Source organism: Globicephala melas, chromosome 2 (assembly GCF_963455315.2).
Source record: "Globicephala melas chromosome 2, mGloMel1.2, whole genome shotgun sequence".
NCBI classification, from domain to species: Eukaryota; Metazoa; Chordata; class Mammalia; order Artiodactyla; family Delphinidae; genus Globicephala; species Globicephala melas.
The window spans coordinates 140,986,610-141,011,781 of NC_083315.2; the positions used below are offsets into that span (position 1 = coordinate 140,986,610).

Genomic DNA, 25,172 nt, shown 5'->3' on the forward strand with positions numbered 1-25,172 from the left:
GATTCACACAGGCAGTCACAGCTGTGACTTGAAATATTCTTTATTTTGTAAACATCTGTGTTTAAAATAGATGAACCCTGCTCACAATTCATATCCTGGACCCGAGACACAGCACACGAAGTTTACCCGTCACAGGGAGATGCTGGGGCTCAGGAGCAGGTGGAGAGCCTGGGGCTGTGCCGAACCTCAAGACAACAGGTGCAAAGGTGGAGCCAACAGGCAGGCGCACCTGCTCAACAGTCTAAGGCCAGGTCCCAGGCTGCGTCCGGGACTGGAGAAGTTTAGGGGTGAGAGGCTGACTCTGGTACCTCATGAGCATAGCTGCACCCTAAAATCCCAACCCCTCTCCTGCCCCATACCTCTCCCCAGCTGTGGCCCTTACGGATGGGGCTTCTCAGGCCATAGAATCCTAACCCCAAGTTTTCCCTTCCAGAACCCCTAGGGTACAGTAAAAATATAGTCCCTCTTCCCCAGGGGGGCTAGGAGAGAAAGGCAATGGTCCTCGGCCAGATCTTCAGGGAAAGCAGCAACAGTGACCACAGGTTGGAGCCAGTGGCCAGTATAACTTCCCCTCCCCCAAGCCCCTGGCTGAGGGCACACCGCGGGTTGGCACTGCTGACCTCCCCACCCCAGAGTGATGCTGCATGTTTTAACAGCTGAGGAGTTAGTTCTCAAGGAAACATCCTCAGCTGTGGTCGTGACTTCGTCCTAAAGAGGCAGCTCTTTACATTTCTCATTAGCTGACGATTTATAACTATTCCTGCCTTCCTTTTCCTTCCACTACAATAACCCATCCCCCATTCCCTCATCCTGAGCTACCCTCTCCTGCCCTCTCCTGATTTGATAAGAGTCAGAGGAAAGGTTTGGCAATTTCAACCCCCACCCATTTTTTCCGAGGAGTAAGGAAGTGGGGCTCTTAACCCTTCACATGTGTGTGTCCTGGATTTTAGTCTTTAATTAGTGAATGTTCGATGCCCAGTTTTGTTTTCACTCCAGCGCCAGCCATGCAATGCAGCTTAAGACTGATCCTCCTCCCTAGGCTTCTCCCATCTTGGGAAGGTGGGGAGGAACCCTACTAGGGCTGGTAACTGACTTGTTCCCTCCTTAAAGGGCCTCCTGCAAACGACTCTTGGACCGTATGGGGTTAAAGAAACTTCTTCCTGAAACAAAGGGCCCTGGAGGAGGGAGTCCGCTTCCCTCCACCTGTAGCCACAGTGCAGTTGGCAAACCCTCAGGCCTCTGACTCAGGAGCTGAGGAACAAGATGAGCACTTGGTCTTGAAGGCTGAAGGGAACAGCACCAAGCATTCCTACCCAGGGCTCGCCTGCTTTCTGCCTGTGAGCCCCCTGCCCTTCTCCCACAAACTCTGGGTCTCAGGAAAGCCTTGAGAGCAGAAGGCTGGGCTCGGTGAAAGAACACCAGCGTGGTTCTGTCACCTCTCACCTGCTGGGGCGGTGGGGAAGTGCCCTTCTTACATAAGAAATGGAAGATGGGGCCCAGGAATCTCTGCTGCTGCCGAATTCCCCTCTGCTTTGCAAACTGCTGTCCTGGCTCTTAACTTGATACTTAGGAGCTGGTCCTTCATTTCCAAACACCTCCCCTTCCTGGAGTGTGTGGTTGGCCCCAGGGCTCTCCATGCCCCTGCAGTGCCCTCAGGCCTTGGTCCACATCTTTAAATTCGGGAGGCCGGGGTCAGGGAGAAATAGTGTATGTACTGCAGGGCAGGTAGAGAATTGAGGTTACTTCTTATCCCTGCCACCCCTCATCATTTTTTTTCTTCTCTGAAACTCAGTTCCCCCAAGAGGCAGGAGGGCAGGCAGCCAAGTGCAGCGGAAGCTGGGGATGGGGCGGGGTGGGGGTGGGGTGTAGGACAACCCCAGGCGTGGGGACCACCAGTTTGGGCTTTCCTTCCTCTCTTGCCGTTCCTCTTTCCCCAGTCACCAGGGAGGCAGGCCCATGGCACATGAAGGGGCGGCGGGGAGGAGAGGACCGGAAGAATTTCCCACAAAGCGGGGTGGGGCTTCTCCCAGAGCAGAGCAGGGAACATGCCCCTGAGCCTGAGTCCACTCCCTCGGCCCGGCAAAGAGGGAGGAATTGAAAGGTGCTGTACCAGCAGCCACACAGGACACGTGGGGGGGGCGGGGGGAGGGCTTTGATAGGAACACAGCTGAGGGGAAGGGACAGAAAGGTGGGAAGAAGCGAGGAGAAGTGGAGAGGAGACCAGATGCACTGATAGAGAAGGAACCTCCAGTGGCCTTGACTCCAGACTGGGCCATCGTCTGGGACCTCAGGGTAGTGAGGCAGTGCTCATAGCACATCAGGGGCTTGAAGCAGGCCTGTGGCTGGGGAAACAGGCTGGAGGGGGCCATCCCGGGGGGAGGGTGGGGGAGGGGGGCGAGGCTGCTCGGACAGGACAGAGGAGCTGCTCCCCGGAGCCAGGCAGGGGGAGGAGCAGTGGCCGAGATTCCACAGGGTCACCCGAAGGAGAAGAGAAGCAGGGCAAAGCCCAGGCTCCCTGTGTGCCCGCAGCCCTCCTGCGGGGAGAGAGGACTGTGCGGGGCGCTCCACGCAAGATGCTCAGCACCAGCAGGTTTTTGAAGAGTTCTCCGGGCCCTCAGGTTTGCCCTCATCCTCCTCCATCTCCGCCAGGGCCAACTCATTGCTGGCGGGTGTCCGCAGACCTTCCAGCTCCTTCCTGTGGGCCTGCAGCACCAGCTCGGTCAGGCGCGTGAAGGACTGGGAGGGCAAGGAACACAGTAAGTCCAGGTCTCCCCTCTTCCCGGCACCCCTGTGGCTGCCCGCCCTGGGTGGGGCTCATCTGCTCTCAGCCACTCTGCTGCCCCGTCCTCTCGCCTCCCCGCCTCGCTGGACTCAGCTCAAGAGACGGGACTCACCTCTTTAATGTTGAGGTTGGTGCAGGCACTTGTTTCATAGAAGTCCATGCCGTACTCTTTAGCCAGCTGCAAGAGAAGAACATTCCCGAAAGGGCGTCGCTCAGGGAAGGGAGGTGCCCGCAGCACCTGGTGCATCCTTCCTGCCACTGCACTCAGGGCCCGCGCTGTGTCGCGATAGTTTCTCAGAGTAGATAATTTCTCAGATGAGACTAGGACTTCCTAAGACACAAGCTAGCAGAGAATGGGAGAAGATGCTCCACAAATGCACCCCACCTACACACAGGCACACATATACACCCAACACACACACATCACATATTAGGAGACAGAGACACAAAATTATTGGGACAAACTAATGAAAAACATGGGCTTTGAGGTCAAACAGACCCAGCTGGAATACCAGTGCTGTCACTTAAGAGCGTATGACCTTAGACAAGTTACCTCTTCCCTCTAAGCCCCAACTTCGCATTCTGTTCAAAGGGGATGAGAGCGTCTATCAACCAAGGCTGTGGAAGAGTTAAATGGGGTCATGCATCTGTAAGCATTTGCTTAGCACAGGGCCACACGTACAGTAATCAACAAATACGAATATTCTAGTAGGAATTGGCCTCTATTTTCAAAATTTTCAATGACCATGTATTATTTTTTATACTAAAAAACAATTTTATTTCAAGTGCTAATGGGACGCTATTGACTGAAGAGGGAGAGAAAAACTCTTGAGGCCCTCAGAGTAAGTGGGTGACTCTGGCCTCCGTGGTACCCATCTTTCTTTCTGTTCTCTGGGAGGATGGTCTCCCTGTGTGATTGGACATTCCCTCAAAACCATCCTCCTACCCTCTCTGCCACCATGGCTTCTCCGAATGTGGGCCCTTCATGCGTTCATTTCCCTTCCTACCTCTTTTCAACTGTAAGGAGGACAGGGAGTGGGTGTGGAGGGGTGAGATGACTGTAGGACAGAAGCTATGCCTAGATGCTGCTAGGGGAGAAGGGAGCCACTTGAGGTCTCTCCTCCGCACTAACCAGGGTGGGCTCTTAGGCAGAGGTAATCCTGCTTTGGGCGCCTTGGAGTTGGGAGAGGTCTTTGTTTCAGGATGGACCCCAAATCACTGTTCTAAAGGACAGAAAACAAACTCTCAAGGATGGCAATTCAGCCAGTGCCTTAGGCTACTGTGGAGGTAGGGGAACCCTGGGTCCCAGTTCTCAGGCCTGGCCCAGGAAGCCAGCCAAAAACCCAAGGGATGGATTCAGCCAGCTCACTCGCACTTACCTGCTGCCCTTGCTCTCTTCCCACCTGCCGTTTCTGCTCTTCATCAGCCTTATTCCCTATAAGGATCTTCTGGACACCTTCTGGTGCATACTAGGGACAAAGGACAGACAGAACTGCCAGTGAGTCCTGCTTTCCCCCAATCTCCCCACCCACACAGCCTACACTGGCTTCCACACCAGCAGCAAAGTTAAGAGCCCTAGGGACAGAGTGGGCTGACCGGGTGCAGGTGCCAGGCGTCCCCAAGTACCATGGCTGATCCCAGGGGTCCCAGAGGGATGTCACAGGGTAGAAGACACTGATGCTTCCTCGGGCTGGACAACTGGAAAGGACACTGGACTTAAGTCCAGCCCCTTATTCTACAGATGAAGAAGTGGGGACTCAGAGTTCAAATGGCTTGCCCAGGGCTCCACAACTGTGGTGGCAGAGCCAGGACTGGAACCCCAGTCTCGCAATTCCACCTGGTCCTGACATTTCAGGAAGGAAGCTGTTCACAGCGTAGGCTCTGTTCTAACTCATTTTAGGGGAAGACACAGCCATGGAGGCCTGGCAGGTTATAGAGCATGGAGGGCATGGCTGCTTGGGCTTCTTCCTCACGTCTTACTCACCCAGAGGTCTTGATCCGGGGCTGCAGAAGGCAAGGGTTCCTGGTAGTGTTTGCTCGCCAACCCTGACAGCTTCAGCCCTTCCCATATGGCCTTCACTTTGCTTTCCCCTCTGAGGTGCCCTTCCCCACCCCCAAGAGTGAGGCAGCACATCCTACCTCATCCACATCACTGACCCACTTCATGATGTGCTGGTAAGAGCGCTCGCTGCTAATGTCGTAGACTAAAAATATACCCTGAGAGAGAGAAGGAGAGAGAGATGGGGCAGGTACATGCACACAGAGACAGCGCACAGTCATGGGGTCAGAATCGGGTGCGGTACCTTAAATGCTGGGTCCCAATCTCCCTTCTCCCTGCTTAGCATAATGAAGATCCCTCAGCACCCAGAAAAGTCTCCTCTCTCAGACCCCCACAGCTGTTGCTTCCTAGGCTCATCACAGAGCTCTCTGAGGCAGAAAGGCACCAATACTTTGATGTGGTCTTTGGCCCAGGGAGGAGGGTGGAAGTTGAGGGTGAGGGTGGGGACCCGCCAGTAGTGAGTGCTCAGAGAGTAGCTGATGAATGAATGATCAGTGAACCGCCCTGAGCCCACCCCCCTCACTCCCCAGCAGGCAATCCGAGGGCCCATTTGGGGATCAGTGGCACAAATATCTCAAACGCCCAGAGCCAGGAGCGTGGGTGGCAGCATCCCACCTCTAAACCCTGAAAATAGCGGCTCACCTGGGCCCGTCGATAGTACTGCTTTGTGATGGTCTGATATCTCTCCTGCCCCGCTGTGTCCCTGCAATAGAAAGCCAGCCCTTCAAAAGAGCAGGGACCATGGAAGCAGGTGGGGAGGGGAGGAATGGGACCTGGGAGACCCTGTGCCTTTGCAGGAGAAACTGGAGAGCTGCAGGGTGAAAAATCAGTGGAGCTTTGGTCCCCAAGGGGATCCAAACGTATCTGACTCTGCAGCAGAGAGGGCTGGTCATAGGTGCTGACAGGGCTTGTGGGTCCTTGTCGACTGTATCTGCACTAGGAGCCACAACCATAACTGGGTCTTGGATAACTTTCTCTAGGATTTGGCCATTGTGGCCAGACTGGTGGGACTACTCCATCTCCAGTCCGTCTGGGACCTCTGCAGGCAATGCCCATACCACTCTGAAATTGGGAGGCCGCTCCAAATGCTGGAAAGGCAATGCTTCCAGGAGCAACAGGCCAGAGAGCTATAGCGGCCCCCTGTGGCTACTTGTGGGAACTGCACTGTGCTGTAGTGAGGAACTCAGACCAGGAACTCCCACCGTAAGGATGGGGCGTAGCCCTCCCTGCTTGGAATCCTACCTCAGTGCTATGCAGGGCAGAACGGCCCAAGGGAAAAGCTTTATTCGAAGACAAACCCGCAGTGCTTAGTTTGCCAATTCCTTCTAATTCTTGCTTTTTGGTGACTTGCGGTCAGTCCCATAAGTTCCTTAAGAAAGAGATGAGAGGGAACTCCCTGGTGGTTCAGTGGTTAGGACTCCGCGCTTTCACTGGCAAGGGCCTGGATTTAATCCCTGGTCGGGGAACTAAGATCTTGGCAGCCGCAGAGACGAGAGATTAAGGCTCATGGGAGCAGGAGATGGGCTTTGAGACTTCTGCTTCTCTCCATCGAAAAGGTGGCCAGTTACTCCAGATGAAGCCTCTGGAATTTACACATGGCAGTGGCAGCTAGAGAGAGCCCCAGGTCCTCTCCTCCTACCCAACTCACCAAATCTGTATCCGTACTTTGATGCCATCTACCTCTATGGTCTTCATCTTAAAGTCAACACCTGGGGAAAGGAAGTGAGCAAGAAAGTTAGGAAGGGGGCTTCCCTGGTGGCGCAGTGGTGAAGAATCCACCTGCCAACGCAGGGGACACGGGTTTGAGCCCTGGTCTAGGAAGATCCCACATGCCGCAGAGCAACTAAGCCCGTGCGCCACAACTACTGAGCCTGTGCTCTAGAGCCCGTGAGCCACAACTACCGAGCCCGCATGCCACAACTACTGAAGCCCACGTGCCTAGAGCCCGTGCTCTGCAACAAGAGAAGCCACCACAATGAGAAGCCCGCGCACCGCAACGAAGAGTAGCCCCCACTCACCACAACTAGAGAAAGCCCGTGCTCAGCAACAAAAAATAAAATAAATAAATTTAAAAAAAAAAGAAAGGAAGGATACCCGCTGAAGAACTGAAGTAAGGCCCAGGGCACTCATACCTGAGGGTCTCCTTTTGGTTTAACTTGGCAGAAAGATGGCACAAGGTAAAGGCCTTCTTGAACCAAAAACTGACCCTCAGGGAGTGTCCAGGGCTTTGAATGGGGCTTCCCTTCCTCCTTGAGCTGGAGTTGCCAGGAGTAAAGGGCCTGTGGCACACAGAAGTGAATAGGGGGAATCCACTCCGTTGCTGCCTTACTTAGCCCCAAAATGTGTCTCACTCTACTCCTGTGTAAAGTCTTCCTTATTTATACTTCTGCAGAGAACCACTTGTATTTATCCCTCCTGGAACTCTAAGCCCTAGGACTAGCAGTCCACCTCATTTGCCTGGGTTTATTCTCTGCCTTATTAGCAACCAGGAGGGGTTATGGTGCCGTCATGAATGTGGGGAAGGCACAGAGACCCTGGCGAGAGAGGAGGACTGTTTCAGCCCCACAGTGTGTATAGAGCCCTCGGCACCTAACAAAGGCCCACCAAGGAGACGGCCTAGTGCCTCTGTTGCTGACTAGGCCCTTTTACCAGAGGAGGCACTGTTGTTTACTAGAAGGAGCATGGGCTTCAATGTCAGGCCTGTGCTTGGATCCTAACTCTGGCCACTTAACTCATAGCTATGACCTTGGGCACCTCTGAGCCTCCATTTTCTCATCAGTAAATGGGGACATTACCAATCATTTCAGAGGGTCACTGAGAAAACCAAATGAGATACAGTGCCGGGCACCTGGTGGACATTCAGTGGGTCACAGCTATCACTATACCAAGTGCAGCCCTGGTCTACATGGGAGCTCCTGGGTCACTGCCAGTGACCACATGAAGAGGCAGTGGCACAGCATGTCATTGGGGGAGGGAGGGTGGACAATTGGGTTCTCAGGCTCATCTGCCCAGGGGCTTGAGGAGCTAAGCTGCCACAAGACACAGGAAACGTAAGGGATTTGGCAAACCAGTCCAGCGCAGAAACGTATCTGGGGAATTTGCAGCAGGAGAAGTCAGCACCACCAGCAGCATCTGAATCTGAGTGAGAGCAGTGATGAGGCACCTCTCCCCAGCCCTCACTGTGCCAGGCACTGTGCCCAGTGATTCAAGAACTGTGTCTAGGAAGTTAATTAAGCTGCAGTCCTAGTGCGCTCCCTGGAGACAAGTCAGGAATGGGCACCATTAACCGGTGTTCAGGTGAGAAACAGGGTGAAGGCAGAGTTCTGGCCCGTAGTCCCCAGGCTGCACAGCACAGCCCCAAAGGTGCCAGAATCCCCAGTGCCCCTGCCATTCCGCCCCGGCATTAGTTCTTTGCCAACAGGAATACTTCCCCCTTATCCACATTGTCCCCAGCTTTCCACAAACACAGACATTAAATTCAGGCTCTTCCTTCTCACCACTGAGACCAATCATCATTTAATTAAAAGGGAGAAAAAGATTCAGACTGGACAACCTTAACTAAATCAACTTGCTCGGAAGTGAATCATTTTTCACCTGCCCAAGCTGATTCATATCTATCGAGCTGTACTTTTCCAAATGGATAACGTCTGGCAGCCATTCTACCGAGGGTGCCAAGAAAGTAAAAAAAAGAGGAGGGAGAAAGAAGGAGAGGGAACCCTGGCCTTGGTGGGGGGCAGTAGCGTGCTCACCCCCTCCCTAGACAAGCAGTTGTCAAGAATTTGCGTCTCGGGACTTCCCTGGTGGTCCAATGGGTAAGACTCCACGCTCCCAATGCAGGGGGCCTGGGTTCGATCCCTGGTTAGGGAACTAGATCCCGCATGCCACAGCTAAGAGTTCGCATGCCACAACTAAAGATCCCGCATGCCACAACTAAGACCTGGTGCAGCCTAAATAAATAAATAAATATTTTTTTAAAAATTTGCTTCTCCCCAACACCCGGCATAGAAGGGAATCAAGAAACCTTTGTTCTTTCCTGGTACAGTGCCTTCTTCCCAGGAAAACCAGGGATTCTGTTCATTTCATAATAAAGCCAGCTCATCCTCATACCAGCCCAGCAAGCCCAGTCAAAGGGCAGCACCTTGTGCAAAGTGGTCGCAAGGGTGGGGAGCTGGTGAGAGAGGAATCTATATCCTTTATTCCACAAACCTCTATGGGAACTTACTTTGTGCCCTGCACAGTGCTAGATGCAGACAAAGTGGCCAAAAAGACAGATGGTCCTTGCCCTTACAGAGCTTATCAGACAGGAAACAAAGGCCCAGGGAGGTAAGATAACTAGCCCAAGGTTGGCACAGCAAGTAGCAGCGGCCTGTTTGATGGCAGAGCCCTTGCACTGTTCCTTGGGGGAATGAGAGGAGAATAGTGTGTTAACCAGGCAGAGAGGCCTTACCTACGCTTTGCTGTTTCTCTCTGGAGAAGGGCTCAGCGGGGGGAGGAGCCCCCAACACCAGGGAGCTTTCCCTGACAATGAAGGCAGGTCTTAGGAGAGGCAGGGCTGCCAAGAAGACAGGGAGCCGCCCTGGGAGTGAGCGCTGGGCTTGGATTCCTCCTCCCCTCTTCCCTCGCTTCTTAGCTGTGTGGCCAGGGACCAAGGCTGGGGAATTCTGGGGGCTCATGGCACCCCCCACCCACCACCGTCTTGCAACCTAGACCCTCCTGACCACCGATAAAATTTGTTGTAACATCTCTGAGAAATAAAATGCATCAGTATTGGCTCTTCACCGGCACTAAGGAAGAAACAGAAAGTCTATGCCTTCTGAGGGATCTTCCTCTCCCACCCACTCCCCTCCTTTAAATTGAAAGATTAACAGCCCAAAGATCTTCTAGTGAAATCTATTGCTCTACTCTGCTCCCATACACCCTGCACCTTCCACGGTGTCCATCTACCAGTCAGCCCTGGCCTGCCGTGACCTGTGCCCATCTGCGGCCCCTTCCCTGTCCCTGCGTGGCTGTTGGTTTTTTCCCACTGCTGAGCACTGCAGGGCAAAGTCAAAAGACTGGCCCTGTTTAGTCGCCTAGAGACTCACGCTTTCTCACCTCCGCCGGCCCTCGCCGCTGCTCAGAAGCTGTTTATTCCAGGTGCTTCACCCACCACATTCCTCACAGCCACTGTCTTCCCTGCTGAAGGGCTCAGTCCCGGTCCACCCTCTCCCTACCACTACCACTGAAAGCATCCAAGAGAACACCCTGTCCACTGTCTTAAGGGCAAAGTGACAGCTGCCTGACGAAGCCTTGCTGTGAGGCCCACCTCATTTCCTCAGAATGTCCTGTCGTCTCCACCTTCCCTGGGGAAGAGTCCTCCATCCTTTCCAAGTCTCACCTCTCAGCTGTCATCAGCCCCCTCTAGGTGTGCATCCTGTCCTAACAGTTTCGCCCCTCTCTGTTGCACCTTCAGACTCCTTAGAGAGAAGAGAGATTCTTCATCTAACTCCACCCCTGGTGTGTTCTCATTCTGGCTCCCCTAAGACAGCACTTCTCAAACTTTAAAGTGGATGCAACTCATGTGGGGACCATGTTAAAATGCAGATTCTGATTGAGTCGGTGTGAGATGCGGCCTAAGATGCCACACAAGCCTCTAGGTGAGGCTGATATTACTGGTCCATGGATCACACTTTTGACAGCAGGCTTCTAAGGACAGTGGTTCTCAAAGTGCGGTCCCCGGACCTGCAGCATCCGCACCACCATCAGTCAGGGCTTGTTAGAAATGCCAATTATTAGGCCTCGCCTCAGATCTACAGAATCCAAAACTCTGGGCAGGGGTAGGGGTGGAGGTGGCTAGGAATCTGTGTTTTAACAAGCTCTCCAGGTGATTCCAGCACATGCTGAAGTGCGGGAGTTCCATCTGGACTGCGAATTTGCACGGGAAGTGTCAAGGGAGGCAGCATGGGAGTTCTCCGATTCTCAAGGTGTACTTTGTAGATGCTCAGCTTTAGAATCACCTGGGGTGATTAAAAAAAAAAAGAAAAGAGATACTACTTTGACTTTCTAGACCTAATGAATCAGAATTTGAGAGTGAGGCCCTGAAACCTGTATTTTTAACAGGACCATGGGTGACTTTTTAGATAGACGAAAGTTTGAGGGTTCTAATTTAGTGGAAGAGCTATCCATTAGCACTGGAGTCAGAAAGACCTGGGTCTGAATCCTGACTCTGGTACTTGCTGTGTGACTTTGGGGAACTCTCAACTTCTCTGAGCCTCAGTTTGCTTGCATAGAATGAGAATACCAGTGGCCTCCTAAGGGTTGGTGTGGGGTATAAATTAGATAATATATGTGCAGCTCCTCATAGGTAGAAGATAGTTCTCTCACTCCTACCTTCCCTTTGCTAAATAAAGGCTTCCTGGGGAGGAGCCAGGAAAACAAACCCAGAGCACCCTTGATGTGGGAAGGATTGCACAGTCTAGTCCCCTGCTACTCCACTACCCTTGCTCATCCAGAGACCGGCAGCATCCACGTCACTGGGGAGCCTGTTAGAAAATGCAAATGGGCCCACCCAGACCTACGACATCTAAGGCACACTAACGTTTGAAAATCACTGTCTAGCCCATCTCTAGGTAGAACACACGCAAGGTTCATGATACTGCTAAGCATTATAGCACACCCCCTGGCTAGGGGATCCAGAGCCCTTGGTTCTCATGCCAGCCCTATGAAGGAGGTAGGGGCAGGGATTATTACCGTGAGGCACAGAGAAGCCAAGTAACTTACTCCCTTCCCACATCCTATGGCGGAGCCAGAACTGCAAACAGGTTTCTCAAAACCTACCCAGGACACCTCACTTGATCAGTGGCTTCCCAACCCTCCAAGGCTGCGGACTCTTACTGCCTTTTCTGTCCCGCCCCTGCCTTCCCCACCCCTGTTCTGGTATGACAAGGCGTCTAGTAGTGGGTACACATGGAGCAAGCCCACCATAACCTATTATTAGGGAGCCCCTTGGTCCTGAGAGCTCACGATTTCACTAAGCCCAGATGCATCGCCTTGCACAGCGCCACGTCAGCACTCCTTCAAGAGGACCGGCTTCCTTTCCCGGGCACAGGGAACACCCAGGTGTGAAGAAACAAGCAGCTACCTCCACACCGCTCCGGCAGAGGTTCTTGGAGACCTTAGAGCCCTGGGAGCAGAAAGTCAAGAAGACGAGGCCCTCTCCCAACCAAGTGCCCAGAGCACGACCAGCAGTTCATCGTTTCTTCCCGGCACCTCAGATACATCAATGGTGGTGTCCGCCACACCCAGTGTCCCTTTTCGGCTGGAAGTGCACAACCCAAAGCCTCCGCTCAGGGAAGCAGGGCTGGCTGTGGCATGTTCTTTGTGGAGAAGCAACTCCTGCCTAGACCAGGATGGACATCTGACCCAAAGGAGGCCCATCAGTGGGCTTGCTGGTCACCCACAGCGTGACCTGGCCAACAGGAGCAGCTGGGGGAGTGCCAGTGCCGTCTCCGCCAAAGCGGCTCCTTCCAGGTGGTGCAGAGGGCCTGGCCAGTTGGTACCGAGAGAAGCAGGAGGCAGACAGATGTGCGGAGTGGGGGCTGGGGGCATGGGTCCCAGCACAGCTACCGGTCCATGCCAGACCCCAGGTGTCGGCCCGTGGGCATCCTCATAGCACAGCCCCTCTTCTTAGCGCGCACCTCAGGTTGCCTGAGAACTCTCAGCCTGTACTTGCCCACTGCCGCCTAGTGGCTCCCCCAGGCTGGTGGCAAGTCGTTTCAGCTACAGGGCTGGGAGGAAGACGATGTGCCCTGCTGCTTGCCACCTCCTACTTTTTGTCTTCTTGATGCAGAGCACCTAAGAGGCAGAGGATAACTTTTGTATTTGACAAAATTTGTGTTTGTTTTAAAAATCTCCGCCTCGCACTTCCCTGGTGGCGCAGTGGTTAAGAATCCACCTGCCGGGCTTCCCCAGTGGCGCAGTGGTTGAGAATCTGCCTGCTAATGCAGGGGACACGGGTTTGAGCCCTGGTCTGGGAGGATCCCACATGCCGCAGAGCAACTAGGCCCGTGAGCCACAACTACTGAGCCTGCGCGTCTGGAGCCTGTGCTTCGCAACAAGAAAGGTCGCAATAGTGAGAGGCCCGCACACCGCGATGAAGAGTGGCCCCCGGGCTTCCCTGGTGGCGCAGTGATTGAGAGTCCGCCTGCCGATGCAGGGGACACGGGTTCGTGCTCCAGTCCAGGAAGATCCCACATGCTGCGGAGCAGCTAGGCCCGTGAGCCATGGCCGCTAAGCCTGCGCGTCTGGAACCTGTGCTCCGCAATGGGAGAGGCCACAGCAGTGAGAGGCCCGCGTACCGCAAAAAAAAAAAAAAAAAAAGAGTGGCCCCCGCTTGCCACAACTAGAGAAAGCCCTCGCACAGAAACGAAGACCCAACACAGCAAAAATAAATAAATAAATTACTAAAAAAAACCTCCTACCCCCAACATCTTAAAAAAAAAACAGAAAGAAAGAATCCACCTGCCACTGCAGGGGACACGGGTTTGATCCCTGGACCGGGAAGATCCCACATGCCGCGGAGCAATTAATACCATGAGCCACAACTACTGAGCCCGCACTACTAAAGCCCGTGCTCCGCAACAAGGGAAGCCACCGCAGTGAGAAGCCCGCGCACCACAACGAAGAATAGCTCCCACTTGCTGCAACTAGAGAAAGCCCACACGCAACAAGAAAGACCCAACGCAGCCATAAATAAATAATTTAAAAAAAATCTCCGCCTCCATACCAGCAGTGCCAGGCATAAAGTAGCAATGCCCTTAGTGGCATCCCCCTGCCCCAGAGAGCAGGAGGAGGGGGTGCCCATGGCTCGAGAGCAGTGGCATGTGTCCTGCTGCCTTAACACCTCACAGACAATGACAAGAAAACTCAGTTAAGTGACAGTGCCAGGCCCTGACACAGCTATGACGGTGCTGCCCTAACTATACCAGTGGCCTCTGGCTCTTCCTGTGTCCTTGGCTGTGTAGCCTCTGCTCCTTCAGCAGCAACCCCCAGGGACTGCCAGGCCACACCGAGTCCTGGAGCACAGCAACAGGGCTGCCGTCAGAGAACTGGAGGACAGGGAGGCCCTGCTTTAGGTACTGGGGCTGGGACAGAGGGACAGGGCAGGGGAGACGGCACTGGCACTCCCTCAGCTCCTAAGATACCTCACTGTGGGGACGAGCTTACTGCCCCAGTCCACAGTGGAGGGCCTGGAAAGACCGTGGAAAGAAGGGAACAGGGCACATCCAGGGGAATGGCACTCCTTCCCATCACTGTCTGCCTCCTGGAAAGCATGGCAGTGCAGCTCAAGAAACAGGGTGGCTTGAGGACACGGGGAGGGGAGGGGGGGCTGGGACAAGGTAAGAGAGTGGCATGGACATATATACACTACCAAATATAGAATGGATGGTTGGTGGGAAGCAGCTGCATAGCACAGGGAGATCAGCTCCATGCTTTGTGACCACCTAGAGGGGTGGGATAGGGAGGGTGGGAGGGAGACGCAAGAGGGAGGGGAGGGCTTCCCTGGTGGCGCAGTGGTTGAGAGTCCGCCTGCCCATGCAGGGGACACGGGTTCATGCCCCGGTCCAGGAAGATCCCACATGCTGCAGAGTGGCTGGGCCCGTGGGCCATGGCCGCTGAGCCTGCGCGTCCGGAGCCTGTGCTCCGCAGCAGGAGAGACTACAGCAGTGAGAGGCCCAGGTACTGCAAAAAAAAAAAAAAAAAAAGAGGGAGGGGATATGGGGATATGTGTATACGTATGGCTGATTCACTTTGTTATACAGCAGAACCTAAGCACCATTGTAGAGCAATTATACTCCAATAAAGATGTTGAAAAAAACAACAAAGAAGAAACAGAGTGGCGAGGTCGTTACACAATTGTGAGGTCAGAGTTTGGTTCCAATCCTGCCTTTACCACTAATTGCCTGTGTGATCCTGGGAAAGCTACTTAACTTCTCTTTGCTTTAGTTTCCTCACCTGTGAAACGGGGATGGCAATCCCTGATGTCAGAGAATTTTTGTAAGGATTATGAGATAAGCTATAAAACCCATAACACAGAGCCTGGCACAAAGAGCTTTATTAAATCTTAGCTGAAAAAGCTATCTCCTATGGTGGGGAGGAGATTAGGGTCATGGCTTGGGGAATAGAAAAAGCTCTAGAAAGTAGGAAGGAGCTCATGTCAGGAAGAGGAAGCAGAGCGGTGCCGAGAGGGGAGACAACCACGCTCAGCTGGAGTGTTTCAACGGAAAGTGGGGATGCCGCCCACCGCGGGAGCCACACGGCCCCCAGAGTCTGCCTGCAACCTAGATTCTGGCAAACCAGGTGTGCCTGTTGGTGAGCCAGCACCTCATGGGTTAATGTCAGGTGCCAGCTTGCCCGCCCGCCCAGTGCCACATGCTTCAAGTGGAAACAGGACTCTCCTGGGTGCCAAATGTTATCACCGTGATCAACCGCAGCCCAGAGGCCCGGCAACCAGCGTGACCTGAGCCTTTCCATCAGCAAGGAGACGCCACCGCAGGAACAACTTAATACATCTGAAACCCAAGGCAGATACCCAATCCCTGGAGCCACGTTGGCTCCGGTTACCAAGCTCAAGTCCCGGGAAGGACCCCAGCCCCTCCCCCTGCAGGAAACCAGCATGTACGGGACAGGACGTGTGGAGCTCACGTGGGATGTGGCAGGAGGTCACCCCGAGCAACCCCAAAACAAACTGTCGGGAAAGGCAGATCCTGCAGGGAGGTGGCTGCCTGACTTTGCCACCCCAAACAAGGCACCAGCGTAATCCCTTGCCCTCAGCAAGAGAGGAAACCATTTCCCCGCCAGCTGAGGGACAAGGGAGGGGAAGAACAGGGAGAGGAAGAAGACAGGAGAGCTAAGAGACAAATCTCAAGAGAAGATTCCAGGCACAAGTGTGCCTCACACCAGTCAGGTGAGGGGCGGGGCAGAGGGTCTTTGCCCCAAGCCTGCCACTTACTGCATCGCCCTTCCTCCCTTCTGTCTGGGAACTCTTAGCCTCACTGTTTGTGCGGCTGCATGCCACTGACTTCCTCTTACCCAGCTCCGGAATGACTGTCCCTCATGCTGGCCTTGTTCAGGGGAAAAGGTGCCCCCAGGCTCTCTGAGCACATGCATGAGGCAGCATTCGCACCATCTTGCTCTGGGAGCAATGGGAAGCAGGGCCTTTGGCAGACAGAATCCTGATCCTCTAACTCCAAGGCCATGATTTAACCTGAGGTCAAAGGCCCTGATTCAGATGTCCACCCACAAGAAAGACTGGCGATCTCAGAATGATATTCCCTCTCCTTTCTTTTTTAAGACACAAACAGATGCAGCGCACGTAGTGATACGGGGAACAACTCTCTAGGCTACTACCTTCGCATCAGATCTTGAAGGGAGAGTCTTTGGAGACCCTGGACCCAGGAACCCAGGGGCTATTATCATGCAGAAGGGTTTCCCAGTCAAACGTGGACTCCCCTGATGCTGAGAGGAATGCATGCCCCAGTGCCTGAGCCCTAGGATCTCCTACTCCAGAGTCCTGGAGGGTCACTTCAGCAGCCTGGCTGAGCTGATGGGCATCATCTGACACCAGCAGTGACCCTGAGCAACAGGCAATATTGACCTTAGTGTAAGACACTGACCTGTCACCTCTGCATTCACCAAAGAGGACCCGACTCGTGCAGGGATCACGGGAGCCACTTCCTTGCTCCCTGCTATGTCTGAGCCTCTCCTATAGCGTGTATCTGAGCAGAAAAGCTAAAAGCTACAGGAAACTATTCACCCCTTACAAAATGCTCCCCTTCTTCTCCCCTCTTCTCACAGTTCCAAAGTGTGCATGAGTACACAGTGAGTTTCTCATTGTCTGTGAGTCCCAAGAAAGCAATATTACTTGCAACTTCCCTCAGGGAAGAGCAAAAGTCCTCTAGGAAATATACGCATGCATTCATCCATTCATTCATAACAAACTATTATTGAATGCCTACCATGTGCCAGGAGCTAAGCTAGGTACTTGAAGACACAGCTGCAAATAATACAGAAAGATCCTTGTCTTCAGAGAGCTTCTATTCTAGTGCGGAAGACAGATAATAAGTAAACTAGTAATTTCAGAGAGTGCTAAGTGTTGAGGCAAAAGCAGAATAATGGAGTAGAGGATGAGGACACCCGGGCACAAGCTGCTTTAGAATGGCTGGTCAGAGAAGATCTTTTAAAGGAGGTGACATCTGAGCTGAGGACTAAATGACAAGAAGGTACCAGCAGGGGGAAGATCTGAAGGATCAGGGCCCCAGGCAGGAACACATTTCAGTCAAACTTGCAGTTCCTCAGAAGAGAAAAAAAAGAGGGGCCACATTATTCTTTCCTCTGTGATAAAAGAGGGAAAGCTTAGCAAGGCCCTGCCCTTCTCTGGGCTCTCCTGGGGACCCACCGTCGTCACGCACGTGTGCGTACACATTCATGGACATAGAAACACACATTCATGGACGTAGAAACTTGTCTGGAGGCTCTAACTGAAGAATGTACCAAGAAACTTCTCAAACACTTGCAAGGCCAACTTGGAGACTCCTCGCCCCCCACTTTATGACGAGATCTCTACACAGACTGGCTCACGTATGGAAAGCACACCATCCCTGTGCAGAGTAGGTGTTCGGGAAACATCGGTCCCCTTGCCCTTCCCACGGCTGCATGCACAGACCTCCACAGGGCCTCCGGGCTGTGTGCCACGCACTCCAGCTAACCCCGTCCTGCTCCCCTCCAGCAGACCCTTGACCTGGGCCTTGCTCCCTCAGCCGGCTGCTGAGTGGTCCGTGGGTACCGCTGAGGCAGCCAAGACCCGCCAGGCTTCTGACCACTCACTCCTCCGCCCTCCGCAGAGCCTCTTCTGGGCTGGGCCACGTTGACAGGCGGCAGAAGGTTCCAGGAGGAAGAGACTGGAGCCTGGAGCCTCAGGAGCAAACATCTTGGAGGGAACAGGCCCTCTCGATGCACCTGCCCTCGCTCGGAGCCCAAAGAGCAAACTCCCAGCAAGGCTCTAGCTGAACTTAAGCTGGTGCGACCACGGCCAGGCAGAAGAGTAGCAGCCCCGAGTCCTGAGGGGTTTTCCACACACCCCGCCCCCAGCCCCGTCCCCTGGGGCACCCTGCTTAGTCTTCCAGGCCTCACTGAAATGTCACTTCCTCCGTGAAGCCGTCACCAACCGATGCAGGAGGAACTTATCACTCCTGTGTGATTCCAAAGCATTCTGACATGGTTTCTGCATAAACTCTGCTTGTCTGTCCGGATGCCTGACTCCTCAACAGCTCTGTGAGCTCCCAGAGAGCACAACAGCATCTCGCTCATTTCGCAGTCTCATTGCCTGGCAGAAGGCAGATACTCAGTGTATATTATTCAACAAAACTGAATCAATGAAAGAAAAAAAATGAATGAGTAGGTGTGTGAGGGAATAAATGAGTGAATGAATGAAGTCAGTACATTCCAGTAGAAAAGATCCGTGGAGAGAAAATTTTAATCAGAGAAGAGGGATCAGAGAATGACCCATATTTTGAAGCCAACTGTCGGCTCTCTCTTTGGATCGTGGGGCCCCAGTCACAGAGTTCCCCGTAAATATTATATCAAAATAGTATCATGAAGGCAACACTCAGATCTCATCCTCAAAGGTGCCCCGGCCAGACTCCTCCATCACGGCTCCGGACTGTCCCCCAGAGGGTCATGTCAAGGAAGCAGCCAACAGCAGTGGCACAACTGTCCCTCCAGCCCGGAGCCCTCAGATGGGGTGAGGGAGGCACACGTCCTCTCCCCTTTGGCTCCCAGGAGAGAGGTTCTGCTTGGCAGCCATGGATGGGCCTTCTGGGGTGAGCGAGGGCATGCCCAGTGCAGTCTGGGAAAGTGGAGGAGAGGAGATGGTTCAAGTTAGGGTCACCTGAATGCAAGACGTGAGCATCACTTCCCTGGGGCCTCGGTGTTCCTAGTTATAAAATAGGGCCAATGATTAGTTCTTTCCTCCTCAGTGGGAGGGATTAAGCGTTCAGGAAACTCGGTGGTACCCTTGACAAAGCACATTGCCCAGGGCGGACCAGCCAAGGAGAGGTCAGAGGCCGGTGCAGAAAATTGGCACTTTTACAGGGAAACAGGCGCAAATATTAGATTACAGAAAAAGGCACTCTGGGAAGAGGGGGCAATCAGGGTGGAAGAGTAATAGCTGAATATCGACTTTCATGTTATAAAGCTCATCACCAAGCTGTCTGGGAAGCAGGGAGGAGGAGAAGAGGAGGGAGAAGCAGGAACCAGGGTGCTCGAAGCTGTGGGTGAATCTGCAGTTGTGCAGGTGGCACAGGTGCACAGAGCAGCTGAAATGAGGGCTTCTGAGCCATTCTCGGGGATCACGCCCTTGGGGCGGGGGGTGTGCGCAGCAGGGCCGGAGGCAGGGTGACACCTGGCTGAGGTCGGAGCCTTGAGGCAGAGCCGTCCTCTCGGGTCACGGCTCTCCCCACTCCTCCGCCTCTGCACATCCTCGCCAACTCACTCTTCCTGCTCAGCCCCGGCACTGTCAGGGCAAGGGGGGAAATAGCACCAAAGCGGAAATGAAACCCAGAGTCTCCTCATGTGCTCCCCAGGAAGGGCAGCTGGCACCCTGGTTCCCATGTTGTTCTCTGCTGTCCCCGCAGCTCCTTGCCTGGCTCAGAACGGCAGGTGCTCTGCAGAGAGTGCCCGAATGACCAAATGCACGACTGATGGACAGGATGACCTCAAAGCACATACTGACAGTTTGTTCATCTCCAACTTTCTTATGAGCTACGGATAATCATAATACAATGAGAGCAGCTGCCTTTTTTTTTTTTTTTTTTGAGAGCTCTGCCAAGTGCTTTGTATCTATTAGCCTCTGTAATCTTCACAAAGACCATTAAGGAAGGTTCTGTTACTATCTTCCATTTACAGATGTGGAAATTAAGGGCAGAGACGTTAAGTGTCTGTAAGGCCACGGCAAGTCTTAGGCATGTGGTCTGCGCTCCTTCTATTCTGCTCAGCTTCTCACCTCCCCTTCCTTTCTGCAGGCCTCCCAACACGGTGGGGAACACAGACCCACCTGACCCTCCCGCGGTGTACACGGCATGTATACATAGTGCCTTGCGGTCTGGGGGCCCGCACACCTCAGGACCACGGTGCCCAAGCATTGGCCCCCATGTTTGTTAGGCCACTGGATTGCAGGCTATTGATCTCTCCCCCCCTGGTCCTTCCCCAGCCCACTCCCCCATCTTCAGTTACTCACAAGCCCTTTCCCCAGGCAAGGAGAGCCAGTTCAAAGAGAACTTCCTGAGAAAGATGCTACTGCAGCAGCAAACCCAGCCTGAGGAACCAAGCCTGAAGCCACAGCCGTTCAAACAGTGAAGCCGGAAAATTATAGGCCGAAGCCTCCTAGAAGCCCAGAAGGTGGCCTTCAAGACAAAAAGGTCCCCAGGACAGAGACAGAGATGACAGGGTCTCAGGGAAGACCAAGGATTGGGGGGAGAAAACCAACTCAAGGACAGTCCCTACAGCTTGCATGAGTGGCTGACACGTGGCCGCCACACAGAAAGGAAATCAAAGGTCCCCTGCGTGTCGATGTCCACTAGGATGGGACATCATCTCCCCGCTGGGCAGGCAGCGCCAGCCGCACGAGGCCCTCTCAGGTTTGAACTACTCGCTGCTTCCGGAGGGAAACAAGAACAGGGGGTTGCGTGGAGTTTGGTGTTGGTGCCCCAGGAGGGGGAGGGGTGGAAGAGAGAGAAGGGACGAGCTGAGAGGGTCCTACGTGCCCACATACTACCACTGGTCTCCCCTGACTGGTCTCCCTGCCCCAAGGCCTAAGCCCCTCTCCCAGCCAACATCCTAAGTGCCACCTTCATCCTGTCGTCCCCCTGCTCGAGAAACCCTTGACGCCATCACGAAGGCTGGAGTTCCGGCTCCTCAGCCAGGCCCTCAATGCCCTCTGCCCTCGTTTGTTCATTAGTTTAACATTTATGGAGAGCGTGCCTGGCCCTGTTCTGGGACTACGAAAACAAAGAGGAATGAGGTTTGGTCTGACCCTCAAGGCACGTGAAGTATAGTTTGGGAGACAGAGAGATAAACAGAGGAATGTTCTCCTCCCCTAAAACTCCCTTCTGTTCCAGCCAGACTGCCCAGAGTTCCATGAACACCCACTGAATTCCCACCTCTGTCGTCTCTGCTCCCGTCACTCCATCTGCTCCTTCCCCTACAGGAACTGAGATGCAGCCCACACTGCAAGCCCTCTCTCCAGCCTTCCCTCCTCCCTGAGCCTCCCTGCCGCTTCCGTCCACACGGCCCCTCTCCTTCTGTGACCTCCTCCATCTAGTGCTTTGTGTAGCATTAGCACTCATGCACGGGCCCCTCACCATGCACGGGCTGCCTAAGACAAGTCTTGCGTGGTTACTTAGCTGCTCATACCGAATGTGATACCTTCATTGCTACTAGGAACAATGAGGATATCATCCATCCCCTACATTTGAAGAGTGCTTCACAAAGTGCTTGCAAAGAGATTCTCTAATTGTGGCCAAGGCTCTTTTTCGCCTGTGTTGCTTCCCCAACTAGATCACAGGCTTCTGTGGGCAGGAAAAGGTGGACCGCAATCTGTCTCTAACATGCCTGGCGCGGTACTTTGTAGCGAATGTTTAATTAATTGGCTTAACAGGTGAAGAAACAGCAGAAAACATCACAGTGCTGACTGCCCGCCTCTGCACGGGCCCCTTCAGGGTCAGCACAGCTGCATGGGAAATAAATGCCGGTGGCACGGACCCAGCTCAGGGCCACCTGCCCACCTGCTGACCAGAAAGAAGAGGGGCGGTCAGTGCCTCCACCTACCTGGGAGGTCTCCTCACTGCCCCCTGCAGGCCCATTTCTGGAATGTCACATGCTCTTACAGTAAGTGGCCTAAACAGTGAATAACAAATTGACATGATCCAAGAATCTGAACTCTGTCTTGGTAGTCACTGGTGAATTGCCCCGTTTTCCCTATTCCACAGAAGCAGCTCTGGGAAACGTGCAGAGATCAACGTCCATGATCAGGTCGCAGCGCCAAGCCCAGATACAGGACACACGTTTTTTGTTTTTGTTTTTTTTTTTGGAATGGATAAATTAATGAATAGGACTTGGTAGTACCCATTTTCTTGGCTCCTTGATTTGTCTCCTGGCTGCCCCTTCCATCACCCTGGGGAACTTTTTGTATCCCTGAAGGGAAAGCTTTTCTTGACCGTCCAACTCTTCTCCTAAGTCTTAGTTACAGCCAAAAAACACGCCTAAGACAAGGCAGAGTCACAAGTGCTGTGGAAAGCTTTAAACTGGAAAGCATTTAAGAAAGCCAGTGGGGCAGATTTTAAAAGGCTGTTGCGAAGAAAGGCAGGTTTCCTTCTCTTCCATGGAATCTAAACTCCTAAAAAGTCCTCTCTATCCTGGGTAAAGGTGGACCCAGCCATCAGTGCAGAGAAAGTGCTAACCTGCTGCCCTTTGTCCTCAAGCCTGCAACCTGTCCTCATATCCCGTCTGGTTCCTCAGCCATTCCCAGGCACTCCCCCAACATCTCCTCTTCCCTGAGCCTTCCCCAGAGGCCCGCAGCCCTCCCTTGGTCTCCAGACCTGTCCCATCCCTGAGATGTGTCTCATTCAAACAGCGGCCCAGTCCAAGCTCCAGGGCCTCCTAGGAGCTAGCTTTACAGCTCCCCTGAGGAAGATGAATGCATCTATCTGTCCCCTGACCCTGAGCCCCTTGAAGACAGTAAAGCAAAGAGAGAATGAGACCCCAGGAGCTCAGTGATGATGACAACGGTAATAGCAGCAGTCTTTTACAAACATTATCTCATTTAATCCTTCCAACAGCTGGGCAGGTAGGAACTGTTATCATTCCCATTCTACAGATGAGAAACTAAAGCTCAGAAGCTGAAGTGATATTCAAGGTCATGCTGCCCCAACGTGAGGTTTCCAGGTCTGTCTGACAACAAAGCCTGCCTCTGAACCATGAGGCTCTCATCCTCCTGGCTCTACCTGCTCCCTCTTTTCTCTTGGCAAGGAGCCTGTGTGGGGAGGGAGGGCAGAAGTCTCAAGTGGAAGCCTAGTCTGGGGCCCTTCCTGACAGGAGAGGGGACCTGGGCAGTGCTGAAGCCACTCCAGGGCATCACTCAGGGAACCTGTTAGATGTGAGTGGAATGTCCTCCACTCAGACCTCTCAGAGGAGGAGGCCACTCAGGGTTCAAGAGGGGACTCTCAGAGGGGAGGCCACCCACTCCTATGGACCAGTGAGCCCATAACCGTCCTGTCCGGGATACCACAAGGCCTCGTCCCTCTAAGCACAGGCTCCAGCGTTGCCAGAGCAAAGAGATCTACTCTAAGGTGAGTCCTGCCTGCTTTCTGACCCCCTTGCCTGGCAAGTAATCCTCCTGGTCCTTAGCCGCCTTCAAGACAAATGCTTCAGCTGGCTGCTTTTCGGAAGCTGGCTAGTAAATGCCCCCTTCACCAGCACATGGGCTCTCACCTTGTCCATGCCCTCCTCGCAGGTGTCCCACCTTGTGGCTTCCCTCCACAACTGTGCCCTGTCAAGTCAATCCCTTCCTCCTCTCTTCCCCCTCCTGGCTCCACACTGGGTCGCCCCTGGACTGAGGGTACCCAGTGACTCAGAACTCGGCTCCCCCCACAGTGAACCCCTGTCCCCGAGCACAAGCTTTTTCTCCCCCTCCCCCTCTGCACCTGAGGGTGGGGGGATGTCATATCGGTGGCTTTGATTCTCACTGCCCCAGCTTGGGGTACCCAGGCCTACGCCACCCTGTTATCTCGGCTTCTACGGGGAGGCTCCCCAGCGTGAGGCCCGAGCGCCTTCCATAGTCACGGACAGCAGCAGGGAGCCTGTCACCTCCAGGAACCCAGGCTTAAATCCCCAGCCGGTGGCCCCTCACCCCGGGACTCATCCCCTCGTTCTCGCCTCCCACGACACCGCCGCTAGCCGGAGGGGCGGACCCTTGTTCCCGGGCTGGGGAAGGGGCAGGGGCCGCCCCGACAAGGGGCGGCGGCGGGGAGGGTGGGGCGCCCCCGGCCACCGCCCCTTACCGATGGTGGAGATGTGCGAGGAGTGGAACTCGTTGTCGGTGAAGCGACACAGCAGGCAGGTCTTGCCTACCCCGGAGTCCCCGATCAGCAGCAACCGGAACAGCACATCGTACTGCTTCGCCATGGCTGGGCCGGCGGGCCGGCGGGCCGGCGGGCGAGCGGGCGGGCGGGCGGCGGGCTCAGCCCCGCTCGCCCCGGGCCATCGCGGCGCGCGCCCGCCCGAGAACTGCGCCGGCGGCGAGAAGGAAGCGGGGCCGGCCCGCGCCGCCTCGCCGCCGTTCGCTCGCTCGGTGCCGGGAAGCGTGTGCGGCGGGAGCGCGGTGGGAGGAGAGAGCCGGCCCTCGCCCGCCCCTTCCCCTGCGCCGCCGCCGCCACCGCCCGGAGAGGGGGCGGGGAACGCGCGCTGGGGAGGAGACCCCTAGGCGGGGGGGGGGGCGAGGGCGGTGCGCGCTCCCCGTCCAGAGGGTGCGCAGCCCGGGGAGGGACCCGCCCCGGGACCCGCCCCCCTCCCGCCCCCCTCCCGCCCTCTTTACGCCGGGACCCGGGACAGATCGGTGGCGGGGTGGGGAACGTTTTTGTTTACCTGCAGACCTGCATGGGGGAGTTGGAATGAGCTCCCACCCAGCTCACCTCTACCAAACTCGGCTTTCGGGTCTCGTCCCTTCTCTCCAAATAGCATGCCGAACCTGGCCCTGCCAGCTCCAACCCAGCGGAGCGCCCCGCCCCTGCGGAAGCCTACTGGGCGGGGGGAGGGGGCAGTGGTTGGTCCTCACCTAGGCTCACCCTTGGGTCGGAAGGCCTTGATCTGGATCGCGATTCAAGCACCGGTCTACTCTGGAAGTCGCGGTCTCCAGGAACCCTGGGGAGTTATTGCTAGAATTCTCCCTGTCTGCCATCTGGCTTCTCCATAACCTTGTGTGACTGTGACCTCCCTCCAACCGCGCTCCCCCCCCCATCCTATTTAAACAGGGAAAATGTCTGCTGACCTCCTTCACCAGGCTGAAAATATAGCTGATCATAAAAACATTTCCAGATGCACAATCCTTTGGAAGTGTTGTGCAAGCAAGTCTCTGTTTTGGATCTAAGCTGCTTAGGGTCGGTGCTCAGGATGCCAATACATTATTTCAGCCCACTGAGTATTTCTGCTGGTGCACACCAATGGCACCAAACAATGAATGGGCCTCTTTCAAGACCTAATTTACTATCGCTGAACGTGTTAGCACAAGAGAGAGGCAAA

The 25,172-nt window shown here is 54.5% G+C and overlaps 1 protein-coding gene across 4 annotated transcripts; it reads right to left on the reverse strand.

Moving 5' to 3' along the window:
- Window positions 1-24: 24 nt before the first annotated feature.
- Window positions 25-24,784, reverse strand: RAB15 (RAB15, member RAS oncogene family). 4 transcript variants are annotated; one of them, XM_060294914.2, is made up of 8 exons: window positions 23,936-24,699; window positions 6,490-6,550; window positions 5,484-5,544; window positions 4,922-4,999; window positions 4,162-4,251; window positions 3,336-3,400; window positions 2,895-2,960; window positions 2,586-2,736 (listed from the first exon to the last, which is right to left on the reverse strand). In XM_060294914.2, the coding sequence occupies exons 1-8, from the start codon at window positions 24,057-24,059 to the stop codon at window positions 2,721-2,723; spliced, it is 561 nt and encodes a 186-aa protein (XP_060150897.1). In that variant the 5' UTR covers window positions 24,060-24,699; the 3' UTR covers window positions 2,586-2,720. The 4 variants fall into 4 exon arrangements, with proteins under 4 accessions (XP_060150899.1, XP_060150898.1, XP_030711097.1 ...); XM_060294916.2 differs by lacking the exons at window positions 3,336-3,400; window positions 23,936-24,699 and adding an exon at window positions 24,709-24,784 and having other exon boundaries at window positions 25-2,736; XM_060294915.2 differs by lacking the exon at window positions 3,336-3,400 and having other exon boundaries at window positions 25-2,736; window positions 24,519-24,687.
- Between the last annotated feature and the right edge of the window lie 388 nt (window positions 24,785-25,172).